The sequence below is a fragment of the Aspergillus pseudodeflectus genome, assembly GCF_044049435.1.
Source record: "Aspergillus pseudodeflectus strain CBS 756.74 chromosome Unknown BJX68scaffold_80, whole genome shotgun sequence".
NCBI classification, from domain to species: Eukaryota; Fungi; Ascomycota; class Eurotiomycetes; order Eurotiales; family Aspergillaceae; genus Aspergillus; species Aspergillus pseudodeflectus.
In genome coordinates, this window is record NW_027263856.1 from 20,262 (window position 1) to 46,262 (window position 26,001).

Below are 26,001 nucleotides of genomic sequence, written 5' to 3' on the forward strand. Positions count from 1 at the left end.
CAGAAAGACAGTGGCTGATTGGGCGTGCCGATCTACGCCTCTTCCCCCCAGTGTTTCCTGGTTTCATCCAGTAACAGGAAGTCCCTGGGTGGCGTTATGCGGAGTGCGGAGATGCGGAGGCGATCCTGGGGAAAAGATGGGAAACGTTTGGCTCGAGATGCTGTTTTCGGCCAATTCTGAGTCTGAATCTGGGGTAGCCGTCGGTTAGGCATGTTCATGTTGCCCTCGTCATCGTCTGTTCTTTTGGAAAGGCTTTTGAGGGGGAAAAGTCTCGGGTTGAGGGAAAGGGTAGGTATAAAAAGCTTAGCGTTCCTCTCTCTGGTTTGATCCTTCCCTCTCCACTGCGTGAGGGTTGTACACGCCTTACCTTTCTTTTTCTCTCGTTATCCTCCCTTCCTCACAGACCGCAGAGTTCATTGAGTGTACTGTGTACCTCGGACTGAGATCATGGCAAAACTCAACATATTCGGCACAGGCCGTTCGCTGCAAGCGGCCATCTGGGCGGCCTGTGGAATGGCCTTCATTCTCTTCGGTATGGTCCGCGCTTCCTATTGCTCATGGGTAATCTCCTAACGAGGCCACAGGCTACGATCAAGGCGTCTTCTCCGGCATTGTCGAAAATGAGAACTTCCTCGAGCATATGTCCCACCCCAACGACAGTCTCATGGGTATCATTGTCTCGATTTACAACCTCGGCTGCTTTACCGGATGCGTGATCAATTTCATGATTGCGGATAAACTAGGCCGCCGCCGTGCTATGTGGGTTGCTATGGTCTGGGTCATTGTATGCTTCCCTTCCAATCTCAGCTATTGAGCACAAGCCCGAAGCGCGACTTGACATAACTACCTGTTTGGCTAAGCACTAACACTATATGTGGTAGATTGGAGCAACCCTCCAGACATCCGCCTACAGCGTTCCCCACATGATGGTCGGCCGGTTCGTCACTGGTATTGGAACAGGCATTGAGACATCGACTGTCCCCATGTGGCAAGCCGAGCTGTGCGAGGCATCGAAGCGCGGAAAGCTAGTTTGCAGTGAGCCGCTGCTTGTTGGAGTCGGAATCGTTATCAGGTGAGCTCACCTATCTTCCCAAGTCTAGACGTCCGTCTCCAGGACTAAGATCTGATTTTCTTTCTTGTATAGTTACTTCTTCGACTACGGAATGAGCTTCGTCGGCGGCCAGATTGCCTGGCGACTTCCCATCGCCTGCCAGATGCTGTTTGCCTTCGTACGTTCTTCTACTCTCACCCCTACTTTCGCGCCCTGCCGAAGTCTCATGCAATTTCTCACTGTGTTTGTGTAGGTTGTGATTTTCCTCGTCTTTGGCGTCCCCGAATCTCCCCGGTACTGCTACCAAAAAGGCCGGAACGAAGAAGCCCTTCAGATTCTGAGTGACGTCTACGGCGTACCAAAAGACGACCCTAAGATCCAGGCGGAACAGACAGAAATTTTGGATGCGCTTGCAATCGAGATGAAGCATGGCGAGTACAAGTGGAGGAATATTATGAAGAGGGACGAGGTCGCCACTGGGAGAAGGGTGTATGTCTCCCATTTCTCTCTAACTATGAGGCTTTCTATAGGGGCGGTGGTTGACTAATTGATTGACTATAGGCTTCTCGGCTACGGAATGCAATTCATGAACCAAGTCGGTGGTATCAATCTCATTGTGTACGTCTCGGCCCTACCTCTCTCCCACAATTCAATTAGCGACTAACAAACGCAGCTACTTCATTCCAACCGTCCTAAGCAACAACGTCGGCTTAAGCCACAACCTATCCATGATCATCGGCGGTTGCGTGCAAATCATGTTTGTCCTCGGCAGTTTCTTCCCAACCTTTTTCGTCGATCGTGTCGGCCGCCGCGCTCCCATGATTTGGGGCTCGCTGACGCTAGGCATCTGCATGATGATGGTCGCTATCCTGCTCAGCTTCAAGGGCAAAGAAAACGAGCATGCAGCGTCTTCAGCCTCCATTGCCTTCTTCTTCGTCTATATGTTTGCCTTCGGCGCGTCGGTGAACTGCATTCCCTGGGTCTATGTGCCAGAGATCCTGCCTCTGCATGCGCGCGCAAAGGGAACAGCTGTGGGGATCTCTTCGAATTGGATATGGGTAAGTCGTGCTTTCCTAAGTTTCGTGCTCATCTTACCAGTTGAAAGACGAGGTCACGGTAAAGGAGAGTATGCTGACTGCGCTAGAACTTCTTTGTTGTCATGATTACCCCCGTGATCATCAACCGGCTGCAGTGGAAGGCATATCTCATCTTCATGTGTACGAACCTTGCCTTCATCCCGCTAGTCTACTTCTGCTATCCCGAGACGGCCAATCTCACTCTCGAGGAGATTGATTACCTCTTTACGAACAAGGAAGAGGGTGCTGTGAAGCTTTCCAAGCAGTTGCACAAGGAGCGCAAGAAGTACGGGCATACTCGCCGGCTTACGGCTGACAACATGGGCGGGGTCTTGGGCAAAGGCGACGAGGCTGCTGAAAAGTCGCCCACTGATGAGCAAGTCGAGAAGGTTGAGGGGGTTTAGACAGCGGAATAGTGAGCGGGGCAAGGGACCTTCCAGTGCTGAGCACAGGCCTCCGGAGTCCGTGACGCCGGCCCCTTTGTGAGCGGTCTCTAATCTTGAAATCGCTAGTTGCAACGTCCGCAGGTCGGCTTTGAGCTGTGGCGTCTAGAGAGTTTAACGTACAAAGTATGATCTGTGAGGTCATCCGTATAGAACATTAAAGCGATATGAGCAACCGAGCTGCGATATTTCCTTACCTTTGCCTTTCATCAAGATCGCATTCACTGTACAAAGGCCAACGGGGGTTGCCACCTCGAATTCGCCCCGTTCCAGGTTCCGGAGTTGTTCGGCGGGGGTTCGCATCACGACTGGGCTCTAGCAAGGTCCTTTGTTCAGCGAGGCTTCGAAAACACTGACAATGGCGTGAGCCCTGCATCTTCTCCCCACGTCTGATAAGTAGGTAGTTGATAACATCCTGATTGAAAGATATGCTTCATTCGGAGGTTACGGGTTCTTGTGGTTCTGCTCTTTCTCCTACGGAGTAGACTGATGACTCTCAGTAGGATCCACTCATGCTGTTCAGCGTTTACCATATATTGCCTAGAACAAGGTAAGCGTCATCCGACCTCGACAGTCATCCTGGGATCTGGGTGCTCGATCCGCTTCAGCAACTGGCGGTGTGTTGAAAGAGGCTTGGAGAACTTGAATTCGGATCTCCATCAGTTGGAGACTGAAGGCCCGTCGGGTCTCACTATCATCAATGAACAGGAGATCGGGTAGTGATTTCAAAGCTGTCTCGATCCTGGGTGGTTGATCGCACATCACCAACGCTGCCACTTTTCCTGATCCGGCGAGGCGGGTAAAGGGGGCGAAGGCTCCATGAACGCAAAAAAGAAAAAAGAAAGGGAAACAGGCGCTGGGCAGGAGGAGGAACCCTCGTTCAAATCCCGGGCCACCAGAATTTTGACAGGAGATGACTGCAGACCCAAAAATTCGACCTGTCACATTTCCGAAAAGATGGCGGTTCTCAACTTCTCAGAGGACTGCTGTCGCTTAGCGTGAGAAATGGGTCTTCTTGACACCCTGCACTTGGCGCAGCCAATTTGGAATTTACAGCATCAACTTTGGGAACCTGATACTTTCCTGATTCCTTGGTCGAGTTGCTAGACCGTCTCGTATAATGCAGCTTCGGACCCAGGCTGAAGCAGGGATGGTGTGAGTTGCGAGCGCGAATCGTCGGGGAAAAATGATGTCCCGCATCGAGTCTTCACTCGCCTCTTGTGCGCACCATCGCGGACTCCGTAAGCAAGTTCCGGAAATGGAGACAGGATCTGATGCCGAAGTGGTCAGCTCCACATCATTTATGTATCGAATTTCATATCACAGCCGCGTCGGACAACACCGGCCGGCCTGCGTGACAGCGACCATGCATCATCCCAAGGTCAGAAGCCAAGACCTGAGAAATATACTGATCGACGCCCAGTTAGTGGAGCCACCCGAGGAATCAGCTGGACTGTTACCCCAGACCTTGTTAGAGTTCAGCTTTGCTCACCTTAGGACCCGTGCTGCATGCAGGCCGCTTCAATCGTGGAGACCACATTGAACATCAACAGGGTTCGTCGCGTTTCAGAGCTGGAGAAATTCCAAAAGCAACTGAAATCAGAGCTCTGGCATGCATTGTTCCGAGAGGATTTGGTGCAATATCTTGTGCGCAGGACTGGCATGCGATCGACAGTAGAGATAGGCTGTTGTCTTAGTCCGAGGGGATGACCGACAATGCTGTCGCAAGAATGTGATCGCGCCTTGCAGAACCAGGCTACCGGCTGAGAAAAGATTCACAACAGAGGGCAACCCCCAGGTTCAGCATAGCCGTCTCAGCTGTCTCCGAGGGACCGGAACCCAAATTCAATATACAGATAGTTTCATGCAGGATTGAACACTCAAAAAGAAGCTCCAGGGATAAACCATGCCTGTGGGAAAGAAGTTGATAGGCCTCGCGAACAGTGGCGCCCCTGCGCAAGCCGCTCCCTGCAAGATACCAGTGGGATGGCATTTTACTGGTGGGTTCATCGAATCGTGACTGGTATGAACTGGGGATTCTGTCGCTTACGCTACTATTGGGTAGCGCTAGATAGCATGACCGTGACAACAATTAGATCGGTCTAGCGAAAGAAAGGAGCCGAGACTACAAACTGCGATGGTAGAAACGCGGCGGCACATGGGGGCCATGGGGCTGATGGCACACTAGTATCGCTAGGCGCAAAGACTGTAGCTCGTTGGCCTATTATCCTATATACATCATCAGCTAGCAGTCACCAGGCTGGGTCTAACTTGTCTTTGCGGAGCTGAATCTAGATGAGGCGGAATAGATCTTTTCACAATCGCGGGCGCAAGAACCAGTCACATCTGCATCTCCTGGTTACTGGTATGCTCTTGGGTTCTCTGCCGATGACTGAATTCACATCGAATGTCGCACAAACGGTTTTTGGGGCATGCATTTTCCTGTGGGCGGCCAAATTAACGATGTAAATTAATATTTTTGATTCCCTTGTTGACTTATTGCTTTTCCGGATGGCTTTCGAGCCCGTAATCATCAAGGTTTGGGATGTGCCACACATATCTATCACGCCTTGAGTCGACCCACCTGCCTTTTTATGGAATGCAAGTCATTGACGGGAAGATCCGAACAATCCGAATAAGACCTGGCGCCAACATGACATGTTTGATAACAGGGGGCTCGGGGAATGGGGGAGGCACGGGAGGCGTGGGCATGCGATTGTTCTTTGGATGCATTGAATCCAGACTAACCCAAGAGCAACCCCAATCGATCGGTCCAAGCTAATTTGAAGATCTCCCGGGACCACTTGAAAGGATTTGGATGCATTCCCACCGCCGGCCCCAGGTTATTTAGCCCAAGCCGATCTATATAAGGAGGGGGCCCCAGACAGATTTAAGCTCACCAGCCGAAACGCACTCAGAACCCATTGATCCTTCATTTCTTCCTGTAAAATGTTAGCCATGTTCGACCATCCTTCTCTCGATAAGCAAGCCACTCAGCCTACCAAGGAAATTCAACCAGTGTGCGCTGTGAAACCGCTCTGCCACAAGCCGGGCAATGACATGACAGTGAGTTTATCCAACTCACCCCAACGCCTCAAACCATCTCTAAAATCGTATCGCATCATAGATGCCCGGCGTCCGCTGCCCATCATGTCAAAGAACCGGCAAAGAGACCTGGGTAATTCCAGGGAAATACTGTCACATCTGCGGGACTCCGTGTTGAAATCGCAAACTGTACGGCATTCGAATCCTAAGAAAGACCGTCGCATTAGTATCATCAACTAACAAGAGAGCGCGCAGGTATTTTTTAGACGATGATAACGAAATTATGCCCTCCCCAACCTAATCTGATCCCATGACGGGAGCAAACCACGACGAACTGCTTCGAGGGACAGGCAGCGCAATGTCCTTCCCATATTCGCCTTTTCAACGTACGCTCAACGCAGAACGCGGGACGACAACACGAACAAGGCAAGAAGGGCAACCACAGTCCGCCCACCCTCATCGAAGGACCCTCGCATCTGGCGAGTGACGGAAAAACGTGGGGGAACAATGTACCATATAATGACAACGGGAAAAAGCTGGGCCAGCGATGTACCATAGGCGATCATATGAGAAGTCCAAATTCCTGAGATCTGGCAGGTAATGAGAGAGAGAAACAGAGGAGAAAAATGCTCGGGTTCTTGCAGAAGATTGATTGATCCCCCCATCAAACTACATTATTTCCTAATTGGGATAGCTATTTTCTGCCTAATTTTCAGGGCAGCAAGAAAGCTCACGTGAGACTTTGATCTGCGAATTTGGCGAGCCTGAGGCAGAAAAGACGGCAGTGCCTGAATCTTGACGTCATCGTCAACCTCTCACCCCCGCCATTCACATCCTCCGCATTTCTCATCCCCAATTTTGACGTCTTCACGATATCTCGACTCAAAATCACAGGCAGAGCTTTCAAAATATGACAGAAACATATCCTATTGGAACCCGCAGCGAGTGCGAGCGCCTCGTCAAGGACTGGGGCTTCCGCCACGTCTTCACTTGGACAGATGGTAGGTAAGTGCATAGTAAGCTGACGAACTGGGTGCAAACCCGTTACTGTCATTTCATGTTATGTTCTCAGCGCCATGCTGATATGAAGTACAGCAACGCATACTACCCACCACACACGCATGGCGGGCCGACAACGCATCTTATCCGGCGGGGAACGCTCACAATTACGTACCCGGACGATAACGCCAAATTGCATAATGGGGAGGTCGTGAAGGAGACATTTGGAGTTGGTGCGAGGGTCGATGTCCCGGCTAATAAGCGGCACGAGGTTTGGATTGGGGAGGAGGGGTGTGAGTATGTGATTGGAGAGTGAATGATTGGTTTGATCAGCGAGACATCTTGCGTTTCATTTCGGATCTTGAGCAGCCCGGCAGCCTTGGCGAGGTACGCTGGACTCGGTCGCGTCTATATACATTGAGATGTTTCTCTCCAAGAACGTTTCTAGATCTAGAGCTCTATACAACGAGTCTATCTAGGTTTTGGGGGGTGCTTAATGAGTGAACCGGAAGTCAAGTCTAGAAAGGCGATTAGCAGGGCTCCGGGGACTACATCTCTTGGGTAAGCGTACCTTTTGTTGCCCTTACGGGCATTCGCAGCCAAGTAAGCTTCACGCTCAGCACTCGACATCTTATCCCAGATCGCTGCATTTTGCCTGTCGATAATGTCAATGTATGAAACTAATCAAGCTTGATGAAGTGCACATACTTGTTACGTCGAACATAGTACCATTTGGCAAAAACGAAGAGAACCAAGCTCCACGCGGCCAAGGCTATCAACACCCGGTTACCCACGCGATAGTATGGCTTGTCATGTTCGCGATAAATCTGAGCATATATATCAGCATGCAAACACGAAAGAAGCAACGGACAGCAACCTACATTGTTGCCGATAATGTTGGACACCTGGACCATCATGTTGTATAGAGCACTAGCGACTGTCCGCGTAGCCACTGACCCGGCATTTCTGGATGTCATGGCGACGACAATGGCGTGCACATAAGGAGCCCCGATAAGGATCACATTGAGAATCCACAGCACCCACGGACTAGTACCATCTGGAAGGACGGCAAGGGCGATAAGTGGCACCAGGCACCAGACTTCGGCCACGATACCAAGTAGGAAACGCTGATCGATCTTCTCGGAAACCCAGGTCCAAAACAAGAGGTTAAAAATAAATAGAGCGTATGCAGGGATGGTCATCAGGTTGGTTTGGAATGTGTCGAAGCCCAACGACTTTAGTTGCAGGGTGAGATAACTGGTTGCTGGTGTATTCGGGATCAACCATGTCAAACCAAGCAAGTAAATTGGCCACATGTCATAGTCCTTCAAAGCCTCCCAGAGCATCTTGGGGGTGACTGCTTGTCGGTTATGCATGGTTCCCTTGCTGGGATCATCTCGAATGATGCGGTTGACCAAGATCTTCTCCTCATGCTCGTTGAACCATCCATCTTTTCCTCTCAAAATACCTTTTGTTTGTGTTGGTGACGGGGGCATCCAAAAAGCGGCGATAATGCCGATAACACCAGTTATCAGACCTTCGTAGGCGAACAGATAACGCCATCCCCCGGTTCCATCATCCCGTCTGATGCGAAGGAAACCGTATGCAAGGAACGCACCAATGATAGCAGCCCCTTGGAAAGAAACCCAAAAAAAGCTCAAGCGGATCGGCAGCTCCTTTGATTTGTACCAAAAGGAGAGGAACAGGATCGTATCAGGAATGAATCCACCTTCAAACAGGCCAAGGAGTGCCCTGCAGACGTAGTATGTACTCCGATTCGTAAGAAACGCCTGGCATGCCGCGATCAAACTCCAGGAGACCATCTGTATGGGAATCCATCGGTCCGGCCCCAGTTTCTTTGATATAAGCTGGGACGGAAGCTCCGCGAAGAGGAAGGCGCAGTAGAAGATAGTTTGCCCGGTGTTGTAATCATTGGTGTTCATCCCGAGATCCACAAGCATGTTATCGGACAGGGCTTGCACGATGTTACCGCGATCGAGCTGTAGCGCAAAAAAGGTGATGCATGCGAAGGTGCAGACTCGCCAATCAACCTAATTATTTCCAATTTAGCGTCTGCTATGACTGGCTCGGGGTTGCAACAGAAATACCTTTCTGATGAGTCGTTTCTCTTCTTCCGGTGACCAGTCGAAGTCCGGGTCCCATCGATGAATGCCTTCATACTCCGGGATTGGCTTATAGTATCTGGGATCTTCCGTCGTATCAAAGGCACACTCATCGAACTGCTTGTATCGGGCGCGCTCTCTGCTTCCCGAGATCGAAGAGGAGTCCGACTCGAGGACCGCGTCTGGACCCTTCTTGGTTTCGTCTTCGACTGGCACAGTAAGTGTGGCATCATTTACAGCCATCTTGTCGATATAGCTCGCCATAGCTGCAGACAAATCAAAGCCCCTGGGTGGTCGGCTAAGGAAAATGGCGATATAGTCTCCGGGTATTTGGAGAATTTAAAGCTTCCTTCATGCCCGACCCATTCCACCTTGAAAGCTTTCGTCCCTTTGCGTCTCCTGCCATGCCATCACGCCATCTGAACGTCAAAGCCGCCAACAGCTCAGAATGATCGACAAATGCTGGCAGAAAGGTGGATAAATTCTGATGCCATAGCCAATCGCATGTAGCTTTTGGTGGAACAGAAGTGTGCATCTTCATGTCCTGCTCATAATTATGGATAACGGATCATCTCCGGCGAAACAAGATCGAGGAAGATAAGCGAAGGAAGACAGTCTCTTAGTTATCCATCTTTCAAAAGGAAGCCACTCATAGGCGCCCTGTGCTCCATAGTCCGTCGACATGCGTGGGATTTTGATATCACGCAAGCGATATGGCAGTTGCGTTATAATGAACGAGTAATCGTGAGGCAATGCTGTCAAACCCGTGTCTAGCGTCTGTTCTAGCTCTACTCTTCCTGAGTCAGATAGATTTTGATTTCGCTGTGGTGAAGCTGGCGAACGACTGTAAGAAGGTCATCAGATTGGCGTGCGATGAGAGTATATGTCGCCATCGTCACAACATCGCGCTAAGAGATGATTGGTGCCCGGTCTTTTCTACCGATCGAGGGGGCTCAACGAGGCTCAGGGGAGATATATCCTGAAAGCTCCGACTATAACACATTAGCGATTTTCTTCTTCTTGAGTGTATACCCTCTCGAAATTCGAGGTCATAGTGGTCAGAGTAAATAGAACCGAAGCAGAGCCATTCAAGTGAAAACTGTGTGGAACTGCAGTGGAGAGCTGGTGATAGGCAGGTGGGGTGAAGAACCATTCCAGACTTCCGCAGGTTTATCGGCGTTGGGCGTTAGGCTTTCGGCCTGGCGCAATAAGAACAGCAATGGCGCGATGCTTGGCCCATCATCTTTCCTCCACCTTCCACCACTCCTGCTATGGCCGAAACCCGACAGATTGATACCTAGTAAACGACGCTCCGTTACAAAATGTTGTGAATCGCCGAATCAGGGCCTCTCCTGGTATCATCAATTGTCATTGCTCGGTTCTATCACGCCATAAAGAAGTCGTCTCGATCATATCAGATCTGCGTGTCAGTCTCGCCCGAGAGAATCCTCAACGCTCATTGCATGCAAGCGTCCTCTCCTCGTCTTGGAGTACGAACCCCGCCTTGCTGACTCAAAGCCTATCCAGACGGGATGAAGCCGATCAATCATACCCCGCAGACATTGCGACAGAGGCACCGGATAATCGGATGACATGGGCACAGTATATAAAACGGCGAAAGGTCCACAGGCCTAAAGCTAGATGTAGAAGACAAAGACCTTCGAGATCTAGCACAATGGCACCATCCCTCGCGGAACCTGTTTCACTTCGGGCACTGCCCAAGGCTATCCTCAAGACCGATGCGGGGCACAATAAGGAGAACCTGATCGGATATGGAGAGGCGTACAAACATGCGGACGAGATCACGGGCACCACTAAGCAGCCTCCTGCAGCCTTCCCAAATTACCTGCCTGTTTGGGACAATGAAACCGAACGGTTAGTGCAATGAGTTAGGACTATGGATCCTCGTAACGGAGTCTTAACACAGAATAGATATGCACCACTGCAGCCATTCGAGCACTACGATCACGGCAAAGACGCCGACTCATCCTTCCCAGATCTCTTTCCCAAGGACGGCAGCCACACCCTAGACGAGCTGACCCCCACCATCGGCTCCGAAGTCCACGGTATCCAACTCTCCCAGCTCTCGAAGGAAGGCAAGGACCAACTCGCTCTCTTCGTCGCCCAGCGCAAGGTCGTTGCCTTCCGCGACCAAGACTTTGCCCACCTCCCCATCGACAAGGCCCTTGAGTTTGGTGGCTACTTCGGCCGACACCACATCCACCAGACCTCTGGTGCGCCCAAGGGTTACCCGGAGATTCACCTCGTCCACCGCGGTGCAGACGATACCAGCGGCGCTGACTTCCTGGCCGGCCACACCAACTCCATCACATGGCACTCGGACGTGACCTTTGAACAGCAACCACCTGGCACAACCTTCCTCTACCTCCTCGATGGACCCAGCAGCGGCGGCGATACCCTCTTTGCAGACATGGCTCAGGCCTACCGACGCCTCTCGCCTGAATTCCGCAAGCGTCTACATGGCCTCCGCGCTGTACACTCGGGCATCGAGCAGGTCAACAATTCTCTGAACAAGGGCGGCATTGCCCGTCGCGACCCTATCCAGACTGAGCACCCGATTGTGCGAACGCACCCGGTAACAGGGGAGAAGGCGCTCTTCGTCAACCCTCAATGTAAGCCGTCCCCAGCAACCCAGTTCTTAACGAAACTAACTTAGAGCACAGTCACCCGCTACATCGTCGGCTACAAGAAGGAAGAATCAGACTTCCTCTTGAAGTTCCTCTACGACCACATTGCTCTCTCGCAGGATATCCAGACCCGCGTGAGATGGCGACCAGGAACTGTCGTTGTTTGGGATGTACGTCAACTCCAACCTCACATACCTAAGTTTACACGTCCAGGGCTCATAAACTAACTTATCCATCTAGAACCGCGTTGCCTGCCACAGTGCGCTCTTTGACTGGGCCGACGGCCAGCGCCGCCACCTTGCTAGAATTACACCCCAGGCCGAGAGACCTTATGAGACGCCCTTTGATGGTTAAATTCTCCTTTTCACAACCTTGTCAGGGCTTAGCGATGGTGTGGATAAAATCTTAATGTGATGAGTGACGGCTGCATGACAAAACTGTAAATAACTGAAAGTGCATGCGAGTGGGATGGGAGAAATTATCCCCTTTACGGGGCTTAGTTTGAGGACAAAATACCCGATTTCAAATATATATATTTTTAATAATCTTTCGCTCATTATACTGATATCACTAATGATAGACTAGTCAATATCCGAAGGGGCCTCAAGTTTTGGATGGACTGAGGTGTAGCTTATCAACTTTTAGCCATATGCCCTACATACTGCATCTTCAGTACGTCACTCAGCTACCTATGCATGGTATAACACATATTATGGGAGAGAGAAATGCCAAGAAACCTGTTCTTGACTAATAATATTGGCAGTAAAATCTATGCCATTGCACCAAAGAAAATGCGACAAGCCTGCAACTGCTCCTCAGGTCTCCATCAAGACAAGAGCAACTCCTCAAGAACTCCAAAATGCCAATGCCGTGCCAACGAAAGTAAACCCAACCTTTCAAAACGAATGCAACACCCCTCTGCACATATTCCCCAAAAACGCCCAACCCAAGCACTTCAGTGTGCGAGCCCGAAAAGACTCCATGTGCTGCAATCTTTTAACGATCCGGCGTCGAACTCCCAGTATACGCTCCCTCAACCCCCTCTGGAGATGTGACCTTGATAACCGGGGCAATAGTCACAGACAGCTGCAGCGGTTCATCATCGGAGGACCCAGAGGTAGTAGGATATCCGCCCTCGACCGGAGGAAGCTGGAACTCGCGGTCTAGGTCGGGTGTGATATGAAGTCTTGCGAATGCATCGGATAGCACGTCGAGTGTGGGCTGTCGCACCATCGGGGCGCCTGCGCTTTCGATGTGCTCCCAGGTAATGGTATCGTCGTTGTCTTCGCTTGATTCTGGAGATTGATTTGGGGTCAAGGTGGGTATCGCCATGGTGTATGTGTACTCGATGATCTGAGAATGTAGAGATACCCTGGTGTTGAATCCAGTTAGAGAGGTGGGGTATGTGTGTTCCAGGAATTGATTAATCACTTACGTGGGTTTATGAGCGATAAAGGATATTTGAAGTCTCAACAATCGATAGAGACAATAGAAGCGATGGTGTATTAAGACCTCAAATTCCAATGGTGAGGGCGAAGACAAAGGCGTTGGTTTCACATAAAGGGATTCTATATATGGAAGGTGCCCGACCCGCGTCCAGGTTGCTCCTTCTTTATGTCGGTTTCACCCTCTCGTGGCGGTGCAGAATTCCAACGCTCCAATCCCGCTGAAACTTCCTTGCTGACTGGGGAAGCCTGCTGTTGCTGTTTTCGAGCGCGTGAAAGAAGGCTGTGAACGTGTCCGGAGGAAGTCTCAGTTCTTCCAGGGATAGAGAGGATGTCTTGCCCGGTTCCGGGTGCAGCAAATCGTCGACATTGTCCGTGGTCTGGAAGAAGGCTTTTATCGCTCGCTGCGGAGTGATGCTATACCCAGTGCCTGTGCTCGAGTACCGCATGTCAGGGTTGAACACCCATAGCTATTAGGGTTAGCAAGTCCAATTAACACAGTGGAGGACATACCAAGAGGCCATTCTTCTTCCCGCAGTGGATGATGAATCTACGAGCGCTTTCACGCTCAATGAGCTCTAGCAACTGGGCAGCAACCACAAGATCTGGTGAATGGCTTTCCCATTTGACCTCTGAAGGCCCTTCTGCTACTGGGAATCCTGCGGAGAGGCTGGTCTTGAACAGTCTCCATCCTTGTGCAATCGCATCTTCCACGCCGATCAAGGTGCCGCATCCTTCGCAGAGGAGCTCTTCTCCTGACGATGAAGACTTCTCCATTTGCTCCTCCGAAACCTAGAAAACTCAACGTTAGCGACATGGGCTGATGATAAGGCATGCAATTGCAAAGGAGCGGTTGGGAGACAAGTTCATTCTGACGAGCTACTCGGCGACTGTGCTACAGCTAACTGATAGGACCCTCATGTACCTCGTTATAATCGCGCCAATGCCATGCCTCTGGCCAGCAACGGAGAAAAAACGGGGCGCAGTCTACTTCCCGATGATACATGCGAAGCCATAACAGCAGTAGGAGAACGAATGCGAAATCCATCTAATGAGGATAACTGCACTGATCATGACCAACTTGCCATCATAGTCAACAGTCATGCTCACTTGCCGAGAGAGACTCTGTAGCTATAGGGCAATTGTATCGAAGGCCTGATCACTGAAGGACAAGGTCTCCTTCTTGTTGCCCATCGACTAACTTACGTGAAACCTACGGTACGACAAATACAGTGCGACAAAAAAAGAAAAAAAGGACCGGAGTAACCTTTGCTTACCTTCTTCTTCAAGCCCTTACAGTCTCTATCAGAGACCAGAAAAGTAGCCACGTCCACAAGAACAGTTCCTGAGCTGGCCAGAACCTGGTTTGACGCGCCGTACCCTTTGACTTTGGAGTTCTCATTCTCGGCAGACTGCTTAGCGGCGGCATCATCATCATGCTCGTGCTCATCCGGCTTATGGCAGTGCCAGAAATCCATCATCTCGGCCCAGTTGCCACTAGGCAGGTCCTTCCACGTCCAGCCAGCAGACTGCGACTCCCCAGTGGGCGAAGCTACAGCCGTGCCGAGCTCAGGTACGTCCAGAAGTATGCTCTCGCACTTCCTGCACCGCAACTTAGTATAGGGGTCCATATCTCCCGCAGCCCACGGAACAAACGCATCCATAACCTCGTCCAGAGCACTCCGCTGCACATCCTCCTCATCAACCGGCATTCGGTAGGAGAATTCCCGAATGCGCAAACTTCCATTGTCACCAAAATTATTCGCATTCAAAGCTGTTGTCGTATGCCCATTCAGTCTCCCATTGGTGTGCGCGTTCAGCACGCGCTTCGCCCCTTGCCCAACCTTGACCGGCAGCTTCAACGTTTCTGAAAGACCTCCAGCTCCGTCGTCATATCCGGGCAGCGAAACTGAGACAGACTTCCCTGACTCAGATAGTGATATCTCCAGCTCGGCATCGGCATTTGTAGGGGCCTCGACGGATATTTGTAGACTGACTTGGCGGATGTTGGGGAGGTATTCGGCATGGAGGGTTAGGCTGGGTTCGGGGTTGGACTTGAAGGACTCATGTTCTGCTGTAGGTGATAACATTGCAGTTCTTGTGCTCGAGTAGTCTCGTATTCGATGTTCAATATTCGAAGTTGGGTTGATTCAAATGTTCTGTCGACTCGCTGGGTCCTCTCAGATGGAGAAATAAGTGCGCAAACAATGCAAACACAGTCGAGCCACCTTAAAGCTCAGAATATCGTTGCCTGAGGCCGCGCTAAACCCAGTCTATACACGGTATCGCTAGGATATTTCGCTTCCCCAACAATGTCCATTAGAAGATTTTCTAGCTACACAATCGTGACACCAGGTCCTGACGCCAATTCCCCTGATACTCAGAAATAACTGCAGAATTTTTGCTCCCGAAAAGGCAGGACCAGCCATATACCTAGTCAAGAATATACAAGATAATATGCAAAACCAAAATCTGAAAGAAAAGAAGCCGAAATTGAAAGATCGTAATATAATATAAGATCAAACAAACCCACCCCATCCCGTAAAGCCATCCGCAAACTTCACCGCGGCTTTGAGATAAAACCCATCCTGCTTCCCCCAGGTCGTGGCCGCATCCCTCATCGCGCGAAGTGCCTTGACATAGTGCGTCTCAGTCGCGTACTCCCCGTTCAACGCAGTATGGGTCACATAGCTCCAATCCTTATCGGCGATATTGTACTTATGCACAGAATCGAGACTGATTTCAGGTCTGAGCTGGCCGATGTAAATGGCAAGCGTCATGAGCCACCACTGACGCAGGAGCGGAACCTGGAATTTCACAGGGACGATAGGCAGGAGGACGCGGACTGCGTGGCTAGTCGTGAGCACATGGACGAAGAAGAAGTCGTACTTTGCGTCCGGGTCTCCTGTGCTCTCTTTCGTCGTGGGGAGAGTTGCGGTTAGCAGCGCGGCGGCTGCTTGTTGGCACTCGCGAAGGCAGGACATGGCGTCGGTGGTTGTGGGTGGGATACTCAAAGCGTTCCAGTGGTCAAGGATTACAGCTTCTGCGTCGCGGAAGACGGCCTCGCTGTTGTGGTCGCCGGGGGTGGAGAAGAGGTTGTGTAGGCGTTTGTCGGCGCGGACTTTGGAGAGGATATCGAGGGGTGAGGTTGAGGTGTAGGAGGGTTGCGCTTTTGAGTAGGAGGGGTCGTCGAGGTATTTGTGAGGTGTGCCGTAGCAGACTGCTGTTAGGGAGAGGGCTTCCATTGCGACTTCGCGGCTGGAGACTTCGAAGGCGTAGGCAAGATGAATGAGGGGGTGGCCAACTATTTTTCCTGTTAGTGTAGCTTTTGAATAAACCGGAAGGGAGCCGTACGATCAGCCGTTAGAGAGTTGAATAGCGGCTCTTTCCCGGAGAAGATGTAATGGAAGACAACCTTCTTCCAGTCATAGCTATGCCGGACAAGCTCATCTTCGAAAAAGTCCACAAATGCCCGTTGATATTCCCTCTTCCCCAGGAAATCCCGCCAGTCAAACGTGCTGACTTCTCCCGGTGAGTCGACCCAAGGATCTAGCTGCTTCAGTTCCACTTCATACAGGTGATTTAATTGCTCTGCGTTTGCGCCGAGCAAGTAATAAGAGGAGAGGGAATGCGGCGCATGGTTGTGGAATTTGCGCTCGTTCCAAAGGATTGCATAGTTGACATGGTTGAGTTTGAGAAGGTGCTTGAGCGCCCGGGCTTGTTTCGTATGAGCTGTGTCAATTTCAATAATCTCGAGAGAGGGAAGAGGAAAGAGGCTTCGATCCGTGAAAGGGAGGAGGGATCGCAGGATGTTGAAAGGGAACATTGCGCTGCTATGTTGAATTCTCGCTGGTGGAGCTCGGCGTCGGAGCAGCGGTGTGAGGAGACTCGGTTTTGTGAAGCTGATTAGTTTCTACTACTTCGGACTATTAATATTCGAGGCCATCTGCATTAATGATGAGCCCGCATCGATAGAAATGATCTCGTGTTTAGGTGCTGCACAAAGGTTGAGAAGCTGGGGATTTATGGTTGGGGAAGCGATGACGTAAGAGTAGGTATGGTCTGACTGTAATCGTGATGTCTCTTCCCACCAATCTCTGTATCTCCTCCCGTCGTTTCCATTTCAAGGCCACAGCATGTCTATTTCCCATGGTCCTTGCGCCCTGTAACGGCAGCACTCTCTTCAGGACTAGGCGCACTTCCCTCGACAACCGCCAAAACCTCCTCATCTACCCGCGGTCCGGTAAAGTTCTTACGCCCATCAACAACCCACTGAAACGCGGAGATGATAAAGATGATCCCGAAGGCGGCTACACAGTAATCTTCCAAGGTGAGTACAATCAGCATCTTTGGAGCCATAGTTCTGTTCTATAGGTAACTTACTCATGTTGCTACCCGTCACCGGAAGCTCCGGAGGGAACAGGAAGAGCACGGTTGTAAGTGAAATATACGCAAGGGCGATCTATTCGTGTTAGCTAGGCGCCATTTTGGAACTGCTCATTCGGAGTTGACAGACCAGGTTCACAATCCAGCCCAGGGTGTGTGGGAGGACGAATGGTCTTTCGGGGAGCATCCGGCGGCCCCGGAGGCAGTTTACTGCAATTGGGACCCCATATGCGATATCAAGCATTACGACAGAGGATGATATAATCGCATTGAATGCACTGTCTGCGTCAGTTTCTTGGTCCAGTGCTAAGTAAAGTGTGGACTCACCTTGAAGATCCAAGGAAAATACACCCGAAAATAATCACCGAGATGTTCGTCAGATATAGCCCATTGAGAGGCACATTGAGCTTCGGATGCACTTTGCTGAAGAAAGGGGACGCTGGAAGTCCACCATCTCTGTATTGGTTTTCAGTGACATGCTCATATCTCAGGACAATCCGACTAACCTGGCAAATGCATAGTTCATACGACTACTCGTCGTCATGATGGCGGTAGTCGCAAACACGATGCAGATAAGAGGGAACCTTCACCACATCAGCCTCGACTCAATCATGGTCTGAGTGTGAACCCACATAAGAAGACAGATTGCGCCCGCATTGCTCCCCGTTGCGTTTCTGAAGATCTGCAGGAGCGGAGTGGCAGCAGACTCGATGACCTGGTTGATATCGCCAACAACAAAAAGCAGCACAATAAGGAAGATCAATCCGGTGGTGATACCAATGCCGACACAACCGATCATAATTTTGGGACCGACGACAGAGGGGTTTGGGATTTCTAACAGTCGTCAACGGTGGGCCTCCTAAGCAACATGATTCTCATTCATACCTTCAATCATGTGTGCAACACCGTCCTTGGAATCGTTAGTCACGAACTTCAATATGGCGAAGGAAACCTACAAATCCGGTAAGACCAAGACCACCTTGAAGCAGCTTTTCAAGTCAGTTGTATACCAGGGTCAATAACACGGCGGACATACTCCAAGCAACCAAGCAACCCCGTCAGGCCCTAGAAAGATCAGCTTTAATTCTGGTTATACACGCATAGACAACTTACAGCCCGTGGTGTTGATGAACTCGCCGAATACAAATCTACCATTGTCAGTTCCCGCTAATACACCAATAATCAATGGTCCCTTACTTTCCAGAACTATAATTCGGCGACGCGCACGAAAGGATCGTGATGCAGATGACAACAAATCCGGTGAGAGACCATATAACTAAACATACATCAGCTCTGCAACTCTCTCTCAGCCAGAACGTCAGCAGAACAACGAAAAAAGGAACGTACAGGCACTCTTCGTGACCAGTGGAAGGATCGAGTTCATGAAGGCATTGATGGTGAAGGCGATAACGTTGATCGCCACATACATCAAGAACTGATGCCAGCGCTGAAACTCGAATAACTAACACGGCCTATCAGTACTGAGACGCCCTAGCAGCTTCTGCGTATTGAAGAGACACTTACCGGATGCATCAGCGAGACGATGCCCATGACGAGCGTGCTGCCCAGCAGTCCGCCAGTGGCAGTCAAAGCGAGCTGTAAAATGATAATCGATTAGTACTGACAAGCCTCATATCGATTAAGTTGGAGCAGCTCACCCATCCAGAAACATTCGCCCAGCCTGTAATCCAGGACAGAATTGGCATCCACCCTTTCCATGAGACTATATAGTGTTTAGCAAAGCTCCTCGAAGGAAGGCTTCGGAGAAACTAACTGGCTATTTCCAGTTGTCAGTAAAGCATCTCTCGGTGTTTATCAAAAAAAGCTCACCTGCGACCCAATGATACTGCCCACCCGCCCTGTGCAATCGTTAGACACACCACTTTCCCTCAACAAGCCAGGGAGTACGCACGTAGGATAAGCTGAAAGAAACTCTGCAAGTGATGCCGCTATGCACAAATTGCAGATACCAGCTGTGACAAGGCCTATCACGAGAATGAGTAATGCCTCTCAAATCCGAATTTATGACACAGTCTTACCCCAGACAACACTCACACACCCACCCGAGGGAAGACTCAGATTTAGACTGGCGGACAGAGCAGTCCATGACTAGGAATGGTATAACTGTAAGCATTTACCTTCTCCTTTTCCTATCCGTGCCTCGTAGTTTCTGGGAAACGCACATTCAGGATAGCAAAAGCCAATCCCAACATCGACCTGATGGCAGTCGAGTTAGCGACCACTCTTCATCGGTATTTCTCACCCCCTAAGGTTATTTGAATTAGAACGAAAGAAAGGCACACTTACAGCATTGAGAAATTCCGCCTCAGTTCCTGTCTGTGACCCAAGGCCGCAAGCTGCGCGTCATCATCCCCCGGTATATTTTTCATTGTGTCGTGTATGTCGGACATGATTATCGCAAGCACCTAAATGAATCAGGTAGGTGTTGAAAGAATGGTAGCAGCAGAAGAGATGGGAGACATCCGAGTCCACTGTAAGATATAACATCACCACATTAAATCTCCATCAAAATCCCTCATATCATAATCACACGGCGACAATCTCCGGATTGGTTCCATCCTTCTCGGAAACGCTGGAGAGATCTACCACGGCGACAACGCGGGGAAGCTCGCTCCTCCTCCGTCAACCGGAACCGGACGACGAGGAGGAGGTTGGCGAAGCGATAAGCCTTGGTGGCGACTGCATTCCATGCATCCATGTCGCAATCAGTGGAAACTGATCAGCCAAGCTTCATCCACTGGATCCCTTCAGTCAATGATTCGCTCTGGACACCGAGAAGAAGGAGGAATGGGCCAGTTATCGGGCAGATCGCCGGTGCTGTTCCTGGGACCGTCGGGCGCAGGCGTTGCTGGTGGAGGGGAGGTCTTTTCCTGTTGGAGAAGGGGCATGCGAAGAGGTTTGATTGGGTTGGCTTCTCCACTGAGGTTGCAACGGATGACGAGGTGGATTGCGATACGGTACGGAGTAGAATGATAAAGATCGGCAACAGTGGTGAATGACCAACGGGTATTATTCTTGACAACTGTCTTTGATCACTGGTATTCTGGTCTCTGGGGAAGCTGAGATAAGGATGGATCCAACTCGTTAGTTAACTCCACTGATATTTGTGGAATTCCTGATATGAGGGCAACTGAGGTATGTGTATTGTCGACATAGTCGGTGGACATACTTTGTACATAGATACAGAATCTCAGAATGCAATGCGTGCAATGTGTTGGGTAGTAGTAGTAGTAGTAGTAGTAGTAGTAGTAGTAGCGAAGCTATGCTATAGTATACGACAGGAATAAAAAGCGTAAAGGAGAATACATATTTACAACGAAAGCCTCCTGGGCTTACTCTCTCCACACCAAATGCATCTAATCCGAGTTATCTGGCTGCGCCAAATGATCGGTCCGGATGATGTAGTCATCATTGCCGTTGCCATTGGCCCCATCCGGCAGAGGCCCATCAAGTGAAGAGTCAGAGTCGCCGTTCGCAATCGATATAGACTTGTTCTTCCACTTCACACTCGAGTTGGCGCTTCCCTTCCCTTTGCCCTTGCTGTTAACGGCTTTGCCTTTCCCCTTATCGCCGTTTGTGACAGGCCCACCAATGTTGCCGTCGAGATCATGGCCAAGCTTTAGAGCCTCAATTGCGTCTCCAATGGTCTGCGGAGATGCGCCCTCGGCCCCGGGCTCCTGCTTTTGCTTGTCCGTGGATTCGAACATGCGTCGGATCCGCTCGAAGTGTTCGAGTTCTTTCGCGCTGTGGATTGTTAGTACTGGATAATTCTAGAATACCAGAAGTGACATACCTAACGCTAGGAACAAGCTCTCCCTGGGCCGCGACAAAATCCTCCTCAGTGACCAACACAGCAACATCCTCGGGCGTGGCAAGATGGTCGAAAAAGTACGCAGTGCTGACAGGGCCGCCCGGAAGTTGTTTGATTTTCTCATCCACTGCCGTCGCCTTGCGCGTGATGGCCTTGAGCATCGCATCAGAGCATAACGCATAGAGATCGGCACCGGTATAGGTAAGAGGCAGGCGCTCAGAGACTCGGCCAAGTGAAACATCTGGGCCGAGGGCAAATTTTCGCGTCAAGGCCTCCAGGATAGTGGCCTGCTTGTCATGAGTGTCAGAGACACCAAGGTAAAGCATCTTGTCAAAACGACCAGGACGGAGAAGCGCAGTGTCGAGTAAATCCGGTCTGTTGGTGGCACCAATGACAAATACACCACCGCTGTTTTCCTCCCCTCCATTCATACCATCAAGTTCAGCAAGAAGCTGACTGACAATTCGGTCCATTACACCACCACTGTCTCCTTGGTTACCTCGCTTGGGCGCAACGGAATCGAGTTCATCGAAGAACACGACGCAGGGTCGGGCATCGCGGGCACGCTGGAAAACCCGTCGGACATTCGCTTCCGACTCACCGATGTACATGTTGAGCAGCTCTGGTCCTTTGACGGAGAAGAAGTTCAAAGAAAATTCGGTAGCAATAGCCTTGGCCAGGAGAGTCTTTCCGGTACCCGGCGGACCGTAGAACAAGATACCACTGCGCTTTTTCATGCCCTTGGCGAACAGTTCTGGTCGCTCCAGCGGCAGCTGGATCGTTTCGACGAGAGCGTCCTTGACGTTTGTAAGTCCACCAACGTCTTCCCAGCTGACGTTCGGAATCTTAGGAGCACCAATGGAATCCGCAAAATTCTTCCTTGCAGCGTCGACAGCTGTGTCAAAGTCCGCTTTGGTCACACCTCGCACTGCCTCTCCCCCAGCGAGAAGCACATCTCGAACAGTAACTTTCGAGCCCGCTTGTTTGCCAGCCGTCTCGGCCAGCTTTTCCACTCGCGCAGCCCTTGCAACCGACGCTCGCTCAACGACGTCCACCAAGTCCCCAGCTACGAGAGCAGCCGTTTTGAGTGCAACTGTGCCAAGTTCAACATCAGGCGCAAGTTTGATGCTGCGCTCAGAGACGGCATTGCGAAGTATCCCTTCACGCTCTTTCTCTTCCGGAGCGGTAATCTCGAATTCATGTGTAAACATACTTCGGATACCCTCGGGGATCTCTTCCACATCTGTAGTCGTAGCGATGATAACCCTGGCTTCCGCCAGGACGTCTGCCATAGCAGAAACAATACGGTCCGCGGTGAGGACTTCAATGTGCTTGATCAAAAGAGCAGTGCAGTCTGCGCCGCAATGAAACGCACGCTCGGCTCTCGCCTTCAAGTACGCCTCCGTCTTGACGTCGCCACCGTTCGCACCACCCTCGGTGAGGATGTCATAGGCGTCTATTGGGAAAGTATGGAGACCGATATCCGCGCAAGCTCGCGTCGCAAGGCTAGCCTTTCCGATGTGCCGCTGCTGCGACCTCAAAAGGATAACCACAGGTTTCATACCAAGCTGAATGGCGCGAGCACTTGTGGCCACCGCCATCAGGTCTCGCACGCGTTGCTGGACCGGAGAAATGAACGGTTGTGGTAGCTCGGTCACGACACCATGTATTGTCTGCGCTTCGACAACGGGCTTGGGGATAGATTTGACTCCGAGCCAGTATTCCCAACCGTTATTTAACGTACCCGGGACAAGGCTAACGTCGCTTCCAGCTTGTACCATTCTTGTAGTCGCCGAATCGATAACGGCGACGCCACCCCAGTCAAAGTCATCGAGCTCATCCTGATCATCTGGTAGAGTAGGAACGACCTGGCCGACACGGAACCAAGCGACGCCAACCTTCTTTGGCCCAGCGCGATCTGATTCTGCAGTCGATCCCAGCTTGGTGGTTATGTCATCATCCTGGCCGGCCTCATTGGCGCCAGGTCCTGAAAACACAGCCCTGCCGAGAGTTTCATCGATGCTGATTCCTATCAAATCTCCACTCTTCAGGAGACGCCGTCTACTCTCGAAATATTGCTTCAACCCAGCAAACAGAGCGGGTTGCAGGACACGGTCCATCGACAGTGGTGTGCTAACCTTTAGCAAAGTCACCTCCTTGGCCAGAGGTGGAGTTCGAACGGCCGATTTCACCTGATTCAACAGACCAGACTTGGAGCCTCCGATTCCGATGCCGAAATTCATCGGTGAGATACGGAGGTATTTCGGGTTATCGAGGTTATTCAGAAGAAGTGGTGGCACGAAGACAGAAGGCGTAAGACGCAGTCCAGGGCGTTGAGAGATGCTTGAACGCCTATCACCGGACTGCTTGATTGAATAACGAGGTTTCGCGGAAGGAAGGCCAGGAAGACCGTAGATTTTGGCCGCACGCCAGTCACCATCTTGCTGCTCATGAAAGCTTCCAAGCTTGATCGAGGCAAAAATATTCGCCTGCGGCTCCTCAGATGCTTCTATGCGTACCCAGTCCCCTGAGAAGCAGCCAATCTTCGCCAGTGTGCTAATGTCCACAAATATCACGGCTTCTACATCCTCATCGTCTCTTGGTTTGGGGTAGAGAAGCTCGTTCGGGATGCTGCGCAGCAAGCCCTCGGCCTTGAAGACCTTCCCGCCACCTTGGCGTCCAGGGCGTATAGTCGAAGAAGTAAGATTTGAAATCATCGAGCCGGGAGACATAATACCATCCATTCGCCGTCCCCGAGGGGTGGCCGAGGTCATCCCGGACATCACCCCAGAAGCTGGCTGGGGAAGCTCGGGCGCACTGAGGGAGATCATGTCGTCCAGTGAGTCGTCCGATGTATCGCTCAAATTGCCAACAGAGCCTTCTGTCTCTGACTCTTCCGCATTGGATGTACTTTCCATTTCGGTGTTGTCATCCACCGGCTTGTCCTCCGCGGCGGAATAGAACTGTTCGTTCGATGTGTCGTCTGCCTCATCTTCTGCGACTTGTTTGAGCAGCCCAGACGCAGATCGTGAAGCTCGTTGAGGTCGGTTTCCGTGAGGTCGCGCTTGTATAAGTACAATCTTGGTACTCGGGAGCAGTAGGCCCTGAGATACCGGCTCGCAAAACGAGATGAGGGCTGGAGGAGCTGGGACGTAGGTGATTGGGTGCGGCGGTAATGGAAGTGGGAGCGAGTCACCGGTATGTACTACCCTCTGCGTTCCCAACGCTTCGCGCACTGCAGCTGTAAGTCTACCTTCTGCCTCAGCAGCTGCCTTTTTAGAGTATCTTTTTGGCTCCGGCCCCTTGCCGGACTTTGCCCATAGACCATTCGGCCCATGTGTTGGCGAGGTAAACCCGCCGCCGAATCTACTTTGAACATCATCATGATTGCGAAGAAGGTCTCGCTCAACTGTCACGTACACGGTGTCCAAAGGCAAGGGGACTACATCCAAAACTCGGATCTCGATCAAGCGTAGCGCCTGCGGGGTGTGACGCGTAGGGTCTATCTTGCTCACAGCGCGGACAAAGGGCTGCAAAGAGTCGGCGGAGTCGGGAAATATAATCGTTGAATTGGGAAGCGGGGATTCATTCGAGCGCCCAGCCGATTGCGGACGGACAGGCACAATAGTCCATGCCAATGCCTCCACAGAACTCGGCCCAGGGAGGTATGGGGAGATTGCGATATAGCGAATGCCAGAGTCATCTCTAAAGTCCTCTATTGATGATTCATTAGCAATGAGATTCGTCTAGGTGCTATTTTAAAACGAAGGGGAACTCACCGGTCGGGTCTGAGGGCTGAAAGAGGTCGTTGGCTAGATCGTCCGAGACGACACCGACGCTTCCGCGCAAGTGATGATCGAGTGAAAGACGTGCAGAAATAGGCGCTCTGTTGCGTAACCGATTCCGGGCATGGTTTCTTCTTCGACGCTTTGGCTGATCGGAGCTGAACTCGTGACGCTCGAATTCCATGATGGAGGGGGGAAGACCGCGGTCGCGCTCTGCCGGTTGCCGACGGTCGAACGAGGGGTGTACAGAGAAATCAAGGCAAAGACAAAATTAACAGGTCATTATCTTGGATAGTCCGCATTGACAAAGAGAATTGAAAGAACGAATACTCTCCAGATGCTGGAGAAGCCCTGAGTGCGACAAAAGATGGAGAAGATGGAGTAAGGCCGCTACCGCACTCTCCCCGAAGCCGAGGTTCAGTTGCACGCTCACAAGATGCCCGGCCGGCGGCCTTAGTGGGTCACTCCAGGATGATCTTAGCAATCAAACACTCCTGCATACCTGAACCATCTCTGAACCATCATACCACAGAACGAGAGTTCAACCGATTCAAAGCTCTTTTAGCCCCTGGTTCGTCGCTGGTAGGGCCTCTTGTGAGCTTCACCACTGGTTCGGCCATATTCCCTCCAAACTGCCGTCCGGGAAACAAAAGCTAGGAATGAGGGTAGTGGCCAAAGAAAATACGAGTCCGATACGGAGTATATGGACTTTGTTCCTTGCCCGAGTCTCGAGGATCGCACAGCTGGAAACCTGTTTGATATGTGGCTTGGTCGCAGCATCCGTGCACGACAAAGTTGCAAAGTCTCCTGGGCAAGAGTCCATAAACCCAATCCTATAAGGGTCACACTGAACGCATGCTCGGAAAGTTTGTTTCTTGCAGCATCAAACTAATCTACAGAACTCAGCCAGCCCAGATTCTGGACTGCTTCATGCTAACCAACTTGAGCCACGTGCAGTGTTAGGGATGCCCTAGGTCGAATGGATTTGAATGTGTCTACCGAACACTGATTGAATGATTATTGCTTGATGGACCGCATTTTGCTAATACCAGGTTCCAATGGCGCGCGGCGGTTGAACTTCTCAAAGAGACAATTGCTCTCAAATCCGCTGCTAATATGGATATAGTTACTTCTTCTCCAATATATCCCGGGATATCCCAACTCCGAC

At 51.1% G+C, this 26,001-nt stretch overlaps 10 protein-coding genes across 10 annotated transcripts; 3 read left to right on the forward strand and 7 right to left on the reverse strand.

Annotated features, from left to right (window-relative positions):
• The first annotated feature begins 328 nt into the window (after window positions 1-328).
• BJX68DRAFT_208549 (putative MFS sugar transporter) lies at window positions 329-2,621 on the forward strand. The gene is made up of 8 exons (XM_071037699.1): window positions 329-532; window positions 585-784; window positions 882-1,072; window positions 1,145-1,229; window positions 1,305-1,540; window positions 1,613-1,669; window positions 1,725-2,109; window positions 2,196-2,621. Exons 1-8 carry the CDS (start codon window positions 448-450, stop codon window positions 2,529-2,531), a joined length of 1,575 nt encoding a protein of 524 aa, XP_070893232.1. The 5' UTR covers window positions 329-447; the 3' UTR covers window positions 2,532-2,621.
• A 2,689-nt stretch (window positions 2,622-5,310) lies between these two features.
• On the reverse strand, window positions 5,311-6,258 carry BJX68DRAFT_208614 (uncharacterized protein). The gene is made up of 2 exons (XM_071037701.1): window positions 5,913-6,258; window positions 5,311-5,820 (listed from the first exon to the last, which is right to left on the reverse strand). Exons 1-2 carry the CDS (start codon window positions 6,169-6,171, stop codon window positions 5,582-5,584), a joined length of 498 nt encoding a protein of 165 aa, XP_070893233.1. The 5' UTR covers window positions 6,172-6,258; the 3' UTR covers window positions 5,311-5,581.
• Window positions 6,259-6,416: 158 nt separating this feature from the next.
• On the forward strand, window positions 6,417-7,263 carry BJX68DRAFT_248420 (uncharacterized protein). Its single transcript, XM_071041915.1, has 2 exons — window positions 6,417-6,620; window positions 6,711-7,263. The coding sequence occupies exons 1-2, from the start codon at window positions 6,526-6,528 to the stop codon at window positions 6,928-6,930; spliced, it is 315 nt and encodes a 104-aa protein (XP_070893234.1). The 5' UTR covers window positions 6,417-6,525; the 3' UTR covers window positions 6,931-7,263.
• Window positions 6,889-9,316, reverse strand: BJX68DRAFT_208612 (putative transporter). Its single transcript, XM_071037700.1, has 5 exons — window positions 8,723-9,316; window positions 7,496-8,665; window positions 7,323-7,441; window positions 7,186-7,269; window positions 6,889-7,132 (listed from the first exon to the last, which is right to left on the reverse strand). Exons 1-5 carry the CDS (start codon window positions 8,999-9,001, stop codon window positions 7,108-7,110), a joined length of 1,677 nt encoding a protein of 558 aa, XP_070893235.1. The 5' UTR covers window positions 9,002-9,316; the 3' UTR covers window positions 6,889-7,107.
• Window positions 9,317-10,412: 1,096 nt separating this feature from the next.
• Window positions 10,413-11,739, forward strand: BJX68DRAFT_272387 (TauD/TfdA dioxygenase family protein; the record flags this gene model as incomplete). Its single annotated transcript, XM_071047200.1, has 4 exons — window positions 10,413-10,612; window positions 10,670-11,370; window positions 11,422-11,555; window positions 11,626-11,739. 4 exons carry the CDS (start codon window positions 10,413-10,415, stop codon window positions 11,737-11,739), a joined length of 1,149 nt encoding a protein of 382 aa, XP_070893236.1.
• Window positions 11,740-12,997: 1,258 nt separating this feature from the next.
• Window positions 12,998-14,920, reverse strand: BJX68DRAFT_259059 (HECT-type E3 ubiquitin transferase; the record flags this gene model as incomplete). Its single annotated transcript, XM_071043637.1, has 3 exons — window positions 12,998-13,300; window positions 13,344-13,585; window positions 14,089-14,920. The coding sequence occupies 3 exons, from the start codon at window positions 14,918-14,920 to the stop codon at window positions 12,998-13,000; spliced, it is 1,377 nt and encodes a 458-aa protein (XP_070893237.1).
• A 364-nt stretch (window positions 14,921-15,284) lies between these two features.
• BJX68DRAFT_208923 (questin oxidase family protein) lies at window positions 15,285-16,935 on the reverse strand. Its single transcript, XM_071037703.1, has 2 exons — window positions 16,185-16,935; window positions 15,285-16,134 (listed from the first exon to the last, which is right to left on the reverse strand). Exons 1-2 carry the CDS (start codon window positions 16,654-16,656, stop codon window positions 15,350-15,352), a joined length of 1,257 nt encoding a protein of 418 aa, XP_070893238.1. The 5' UTR covers window positions 16,657-16,935; the 3' UTR covers window positions 15,285-15,349.
• On the reverse strand, window positions 16,856-20,000 carry BJX68DRAFT_208746 (GABA permease GabA). Its single transcript, XM_071037702.1, has 20 exons — window positions 19,524-20,000; window positions 19,400-19,433; window positions 19,256-19,325; window positions 19,129-19,201; window positions 19,047-19,075; window positions 18,991-18,993; window positions 18,875-18,939; window positions 18,741-18,812; window positions 18,564-18,678; window positions 18,414-18,492; window positions 18,330-18,364; window positions 18,253-18,281; window positions 18,173-18,205; window positions 18,102-18,126; window positions 17,849-18,050; window positions 17,723-17,800; window positions 17,544-17,672; window positions 17,347-17,494; window positions 17,214-17,292; window positions 16,856-17,152 (listed from the first exon to the last, which is right to left on the reverse strand). Exons 1-20 carry the CDS (start codon window positions 19,625-19,627, stop codon window positions 16,971-16,973), a joined length of 1,584 nt encoding a protein of 527 aa, XP_070893239.1. The 5' UTR covers window positions 19,628-20,000; the 3' UTR covers window positions 16,856-16,970.
• A 455-nt stretch (window positions 20,001-20,455) lies between these two features.
• On the reverse strand, window positions 20,456-25,211 carry pex6 (AAA family ATPase peroxin 6). The gene is made up of 3 exons (XM_071041916.1): window positions 24,828-25,211; window positions 21,031-24,763; window positions 20,456-20,981 (listed from the first exon to the last, which is right to left on the reverse strand). Exons 1-3 carry the CDS (start codon window positions 25,015-25,017, stop codon window positions 20,594-20,596), a joined length of 4,311 nt encoding a protein of 1,436 aa, XP_070893240.1. The 5' UTR covers window positions 25,018-25,211; the 3' UTR covers window positions 20,456-20,593.
• A 119-nt stretch (window positions 25,212-25,330) lies between these two features.
• Window positions 25,331-25,742, reverse strand: BJX68DRAFT_209017 (uncharacterized protein). The gene has a single exon (XM_071037704.1). It carries the CDS (start codon window positions 25,654-25,656, stop codon window positions 25,435-25,437), a length of 222 nt encoding a protein of 73 aa, XP_070893241.1. The 5' UTR covers window positions 25,657-25,742; the 3' UTR covers window positions 25,331-25,434.
• Between the last annotated feature and the right edge of the window lie 259 nt (window positions 25,743-26,001).

Bases quoted from the DNA above. Each gene is read 5' to 3' on its own strand.
- BJX68DRAFT_208549 (XM_071037699.1), top strand. From the start codon at position 448: ATGGCAAAACTCAACATATTCGGCACAGGCCGTTCGCTGCAAGCGGCC. The intron at 1,541-1,612 runs GTATGTCTCCCA...GATTGACTATAG, and splicing joins GTCGCCACTGGGAGAAGGGT to GCTTCTCGGCTACGGAATGC. The intron at 2,110-2,195 runs GTAAGTCGTGCT...TGACTGCGCTAG, and splicing joins TCTCTTCGAATTGGATATGG to AACTTCTTTGTTGTCATGAT.
- BJX68DRAFT_208614 (XM_071037701.1), bottom strand. From the start codon at position 6,171: ATGGTACATCGCTGGCCCAGCTTTTTCCCGTTGTCATTATATGGTACA. The intron at 5,821-5,912 runs GTTGGGGAGGGC...GGTCTTTCTTAG, and splicing joins CCGTCATGGGATCAGATTAG to GATTCGAATGCCGTACAGTT.
- BJX68DRAFT_248420 (XM_071041915.1), top strand. From the start codon at position 6,526: ATGACAGAAACATATCCTATTGGAACCCGCAGCGAGTGCGAGCGCCTC. The intron at 6,621-6,710 runs GTAAGTGCATAG...TATGAAGTACAG, and splicing joins TTCACTTGGACAGATGGTAG to CAACGCATACTACCCACCAC.
- BJX68DRAFT_208612 (XM_071037700.1), bottom strand. From the start codon at position 9,001: ATGGCGAGCTATATCGACAAGATGGCTGTAAATGATGCCACACTTACT. The intron at 8,666-8,722 runs GTATTTCTGTTG...GGAAATAATTAG, and splicing joins AGAAACGACTCATCAGAAAG to GTTGATTGGCGAGTCTGCAC. The intron at 7,270-7,322 runs GTATGTGCACTT...CATTATCGACAG, and splicing joins TACTATGTTCGACGTAACAA to GCAAAATGCAGCGATCTGGG.
- BJX68DRAFT_208923 (XM_071037703.1), bottom strand. From the start codon at position 16,656: ATGTTCCCTTTCAACATCCTGCGATCCCTCCTCCCTTTCACGGATCGA. The intron at 16,135-16,184 runs GTACGGCTCCCT...CAGGAAAAATAG, and splicing joins CAACTCTCTAACGGCTGATC to TTGGCCACCCCCTCATTCAT.
- BJX68DRAFT_208746 (XM_071037702.1), bottom strand. From the start codon at position 19,627: ATGTCCGACATACACGACACAATGAAAAATATACCGGGGGATGATGAC. The intron at 19,202-19,255 runs GTAAGACTGTGT...TTCTCGTGATAG, and splicing joins GTGTGTGAGTGTTGTCTGGG to GCCTTGTCACAGCTGGTATC. The intron at 17,801-17,848 runs GTGGGTTCACAC...GATGTGGTGAAG, and splicing joins GGCGCAATCTGTCTTCTTAT to GTTCCCTCTTATCTGCATCG.
- pex6 (XM_071041916.1), bottom strand. From the start codon at position 25,017: ATGGAATTCGAGCGTCACGAGTTCAGCTCCGATCAGCCAAAGCGTCGA. The intron at 24,764-24,827 runs GTGAGTTCCCCT...AATCATCAATAG, and splicing joins TCAGCCCTCAGACCCGACCG to AGGACTTTAGAGATGACTCT. The intron at 20,982-21,030 runs GTATGTCACTTC...AACAATCCACAG, and splicing joins GAGCTTGTTCCTAGCGTTAG to CGCGAAAGAACTCGAACACT.
- BJX68DRAFT_209017 (XM_071037704.1), bottom strand. From the start codon at position 25,656: ATGGACTCTTGCCCAGGAGACTTTGCAACTTTGTCGTGCACGGATGCT.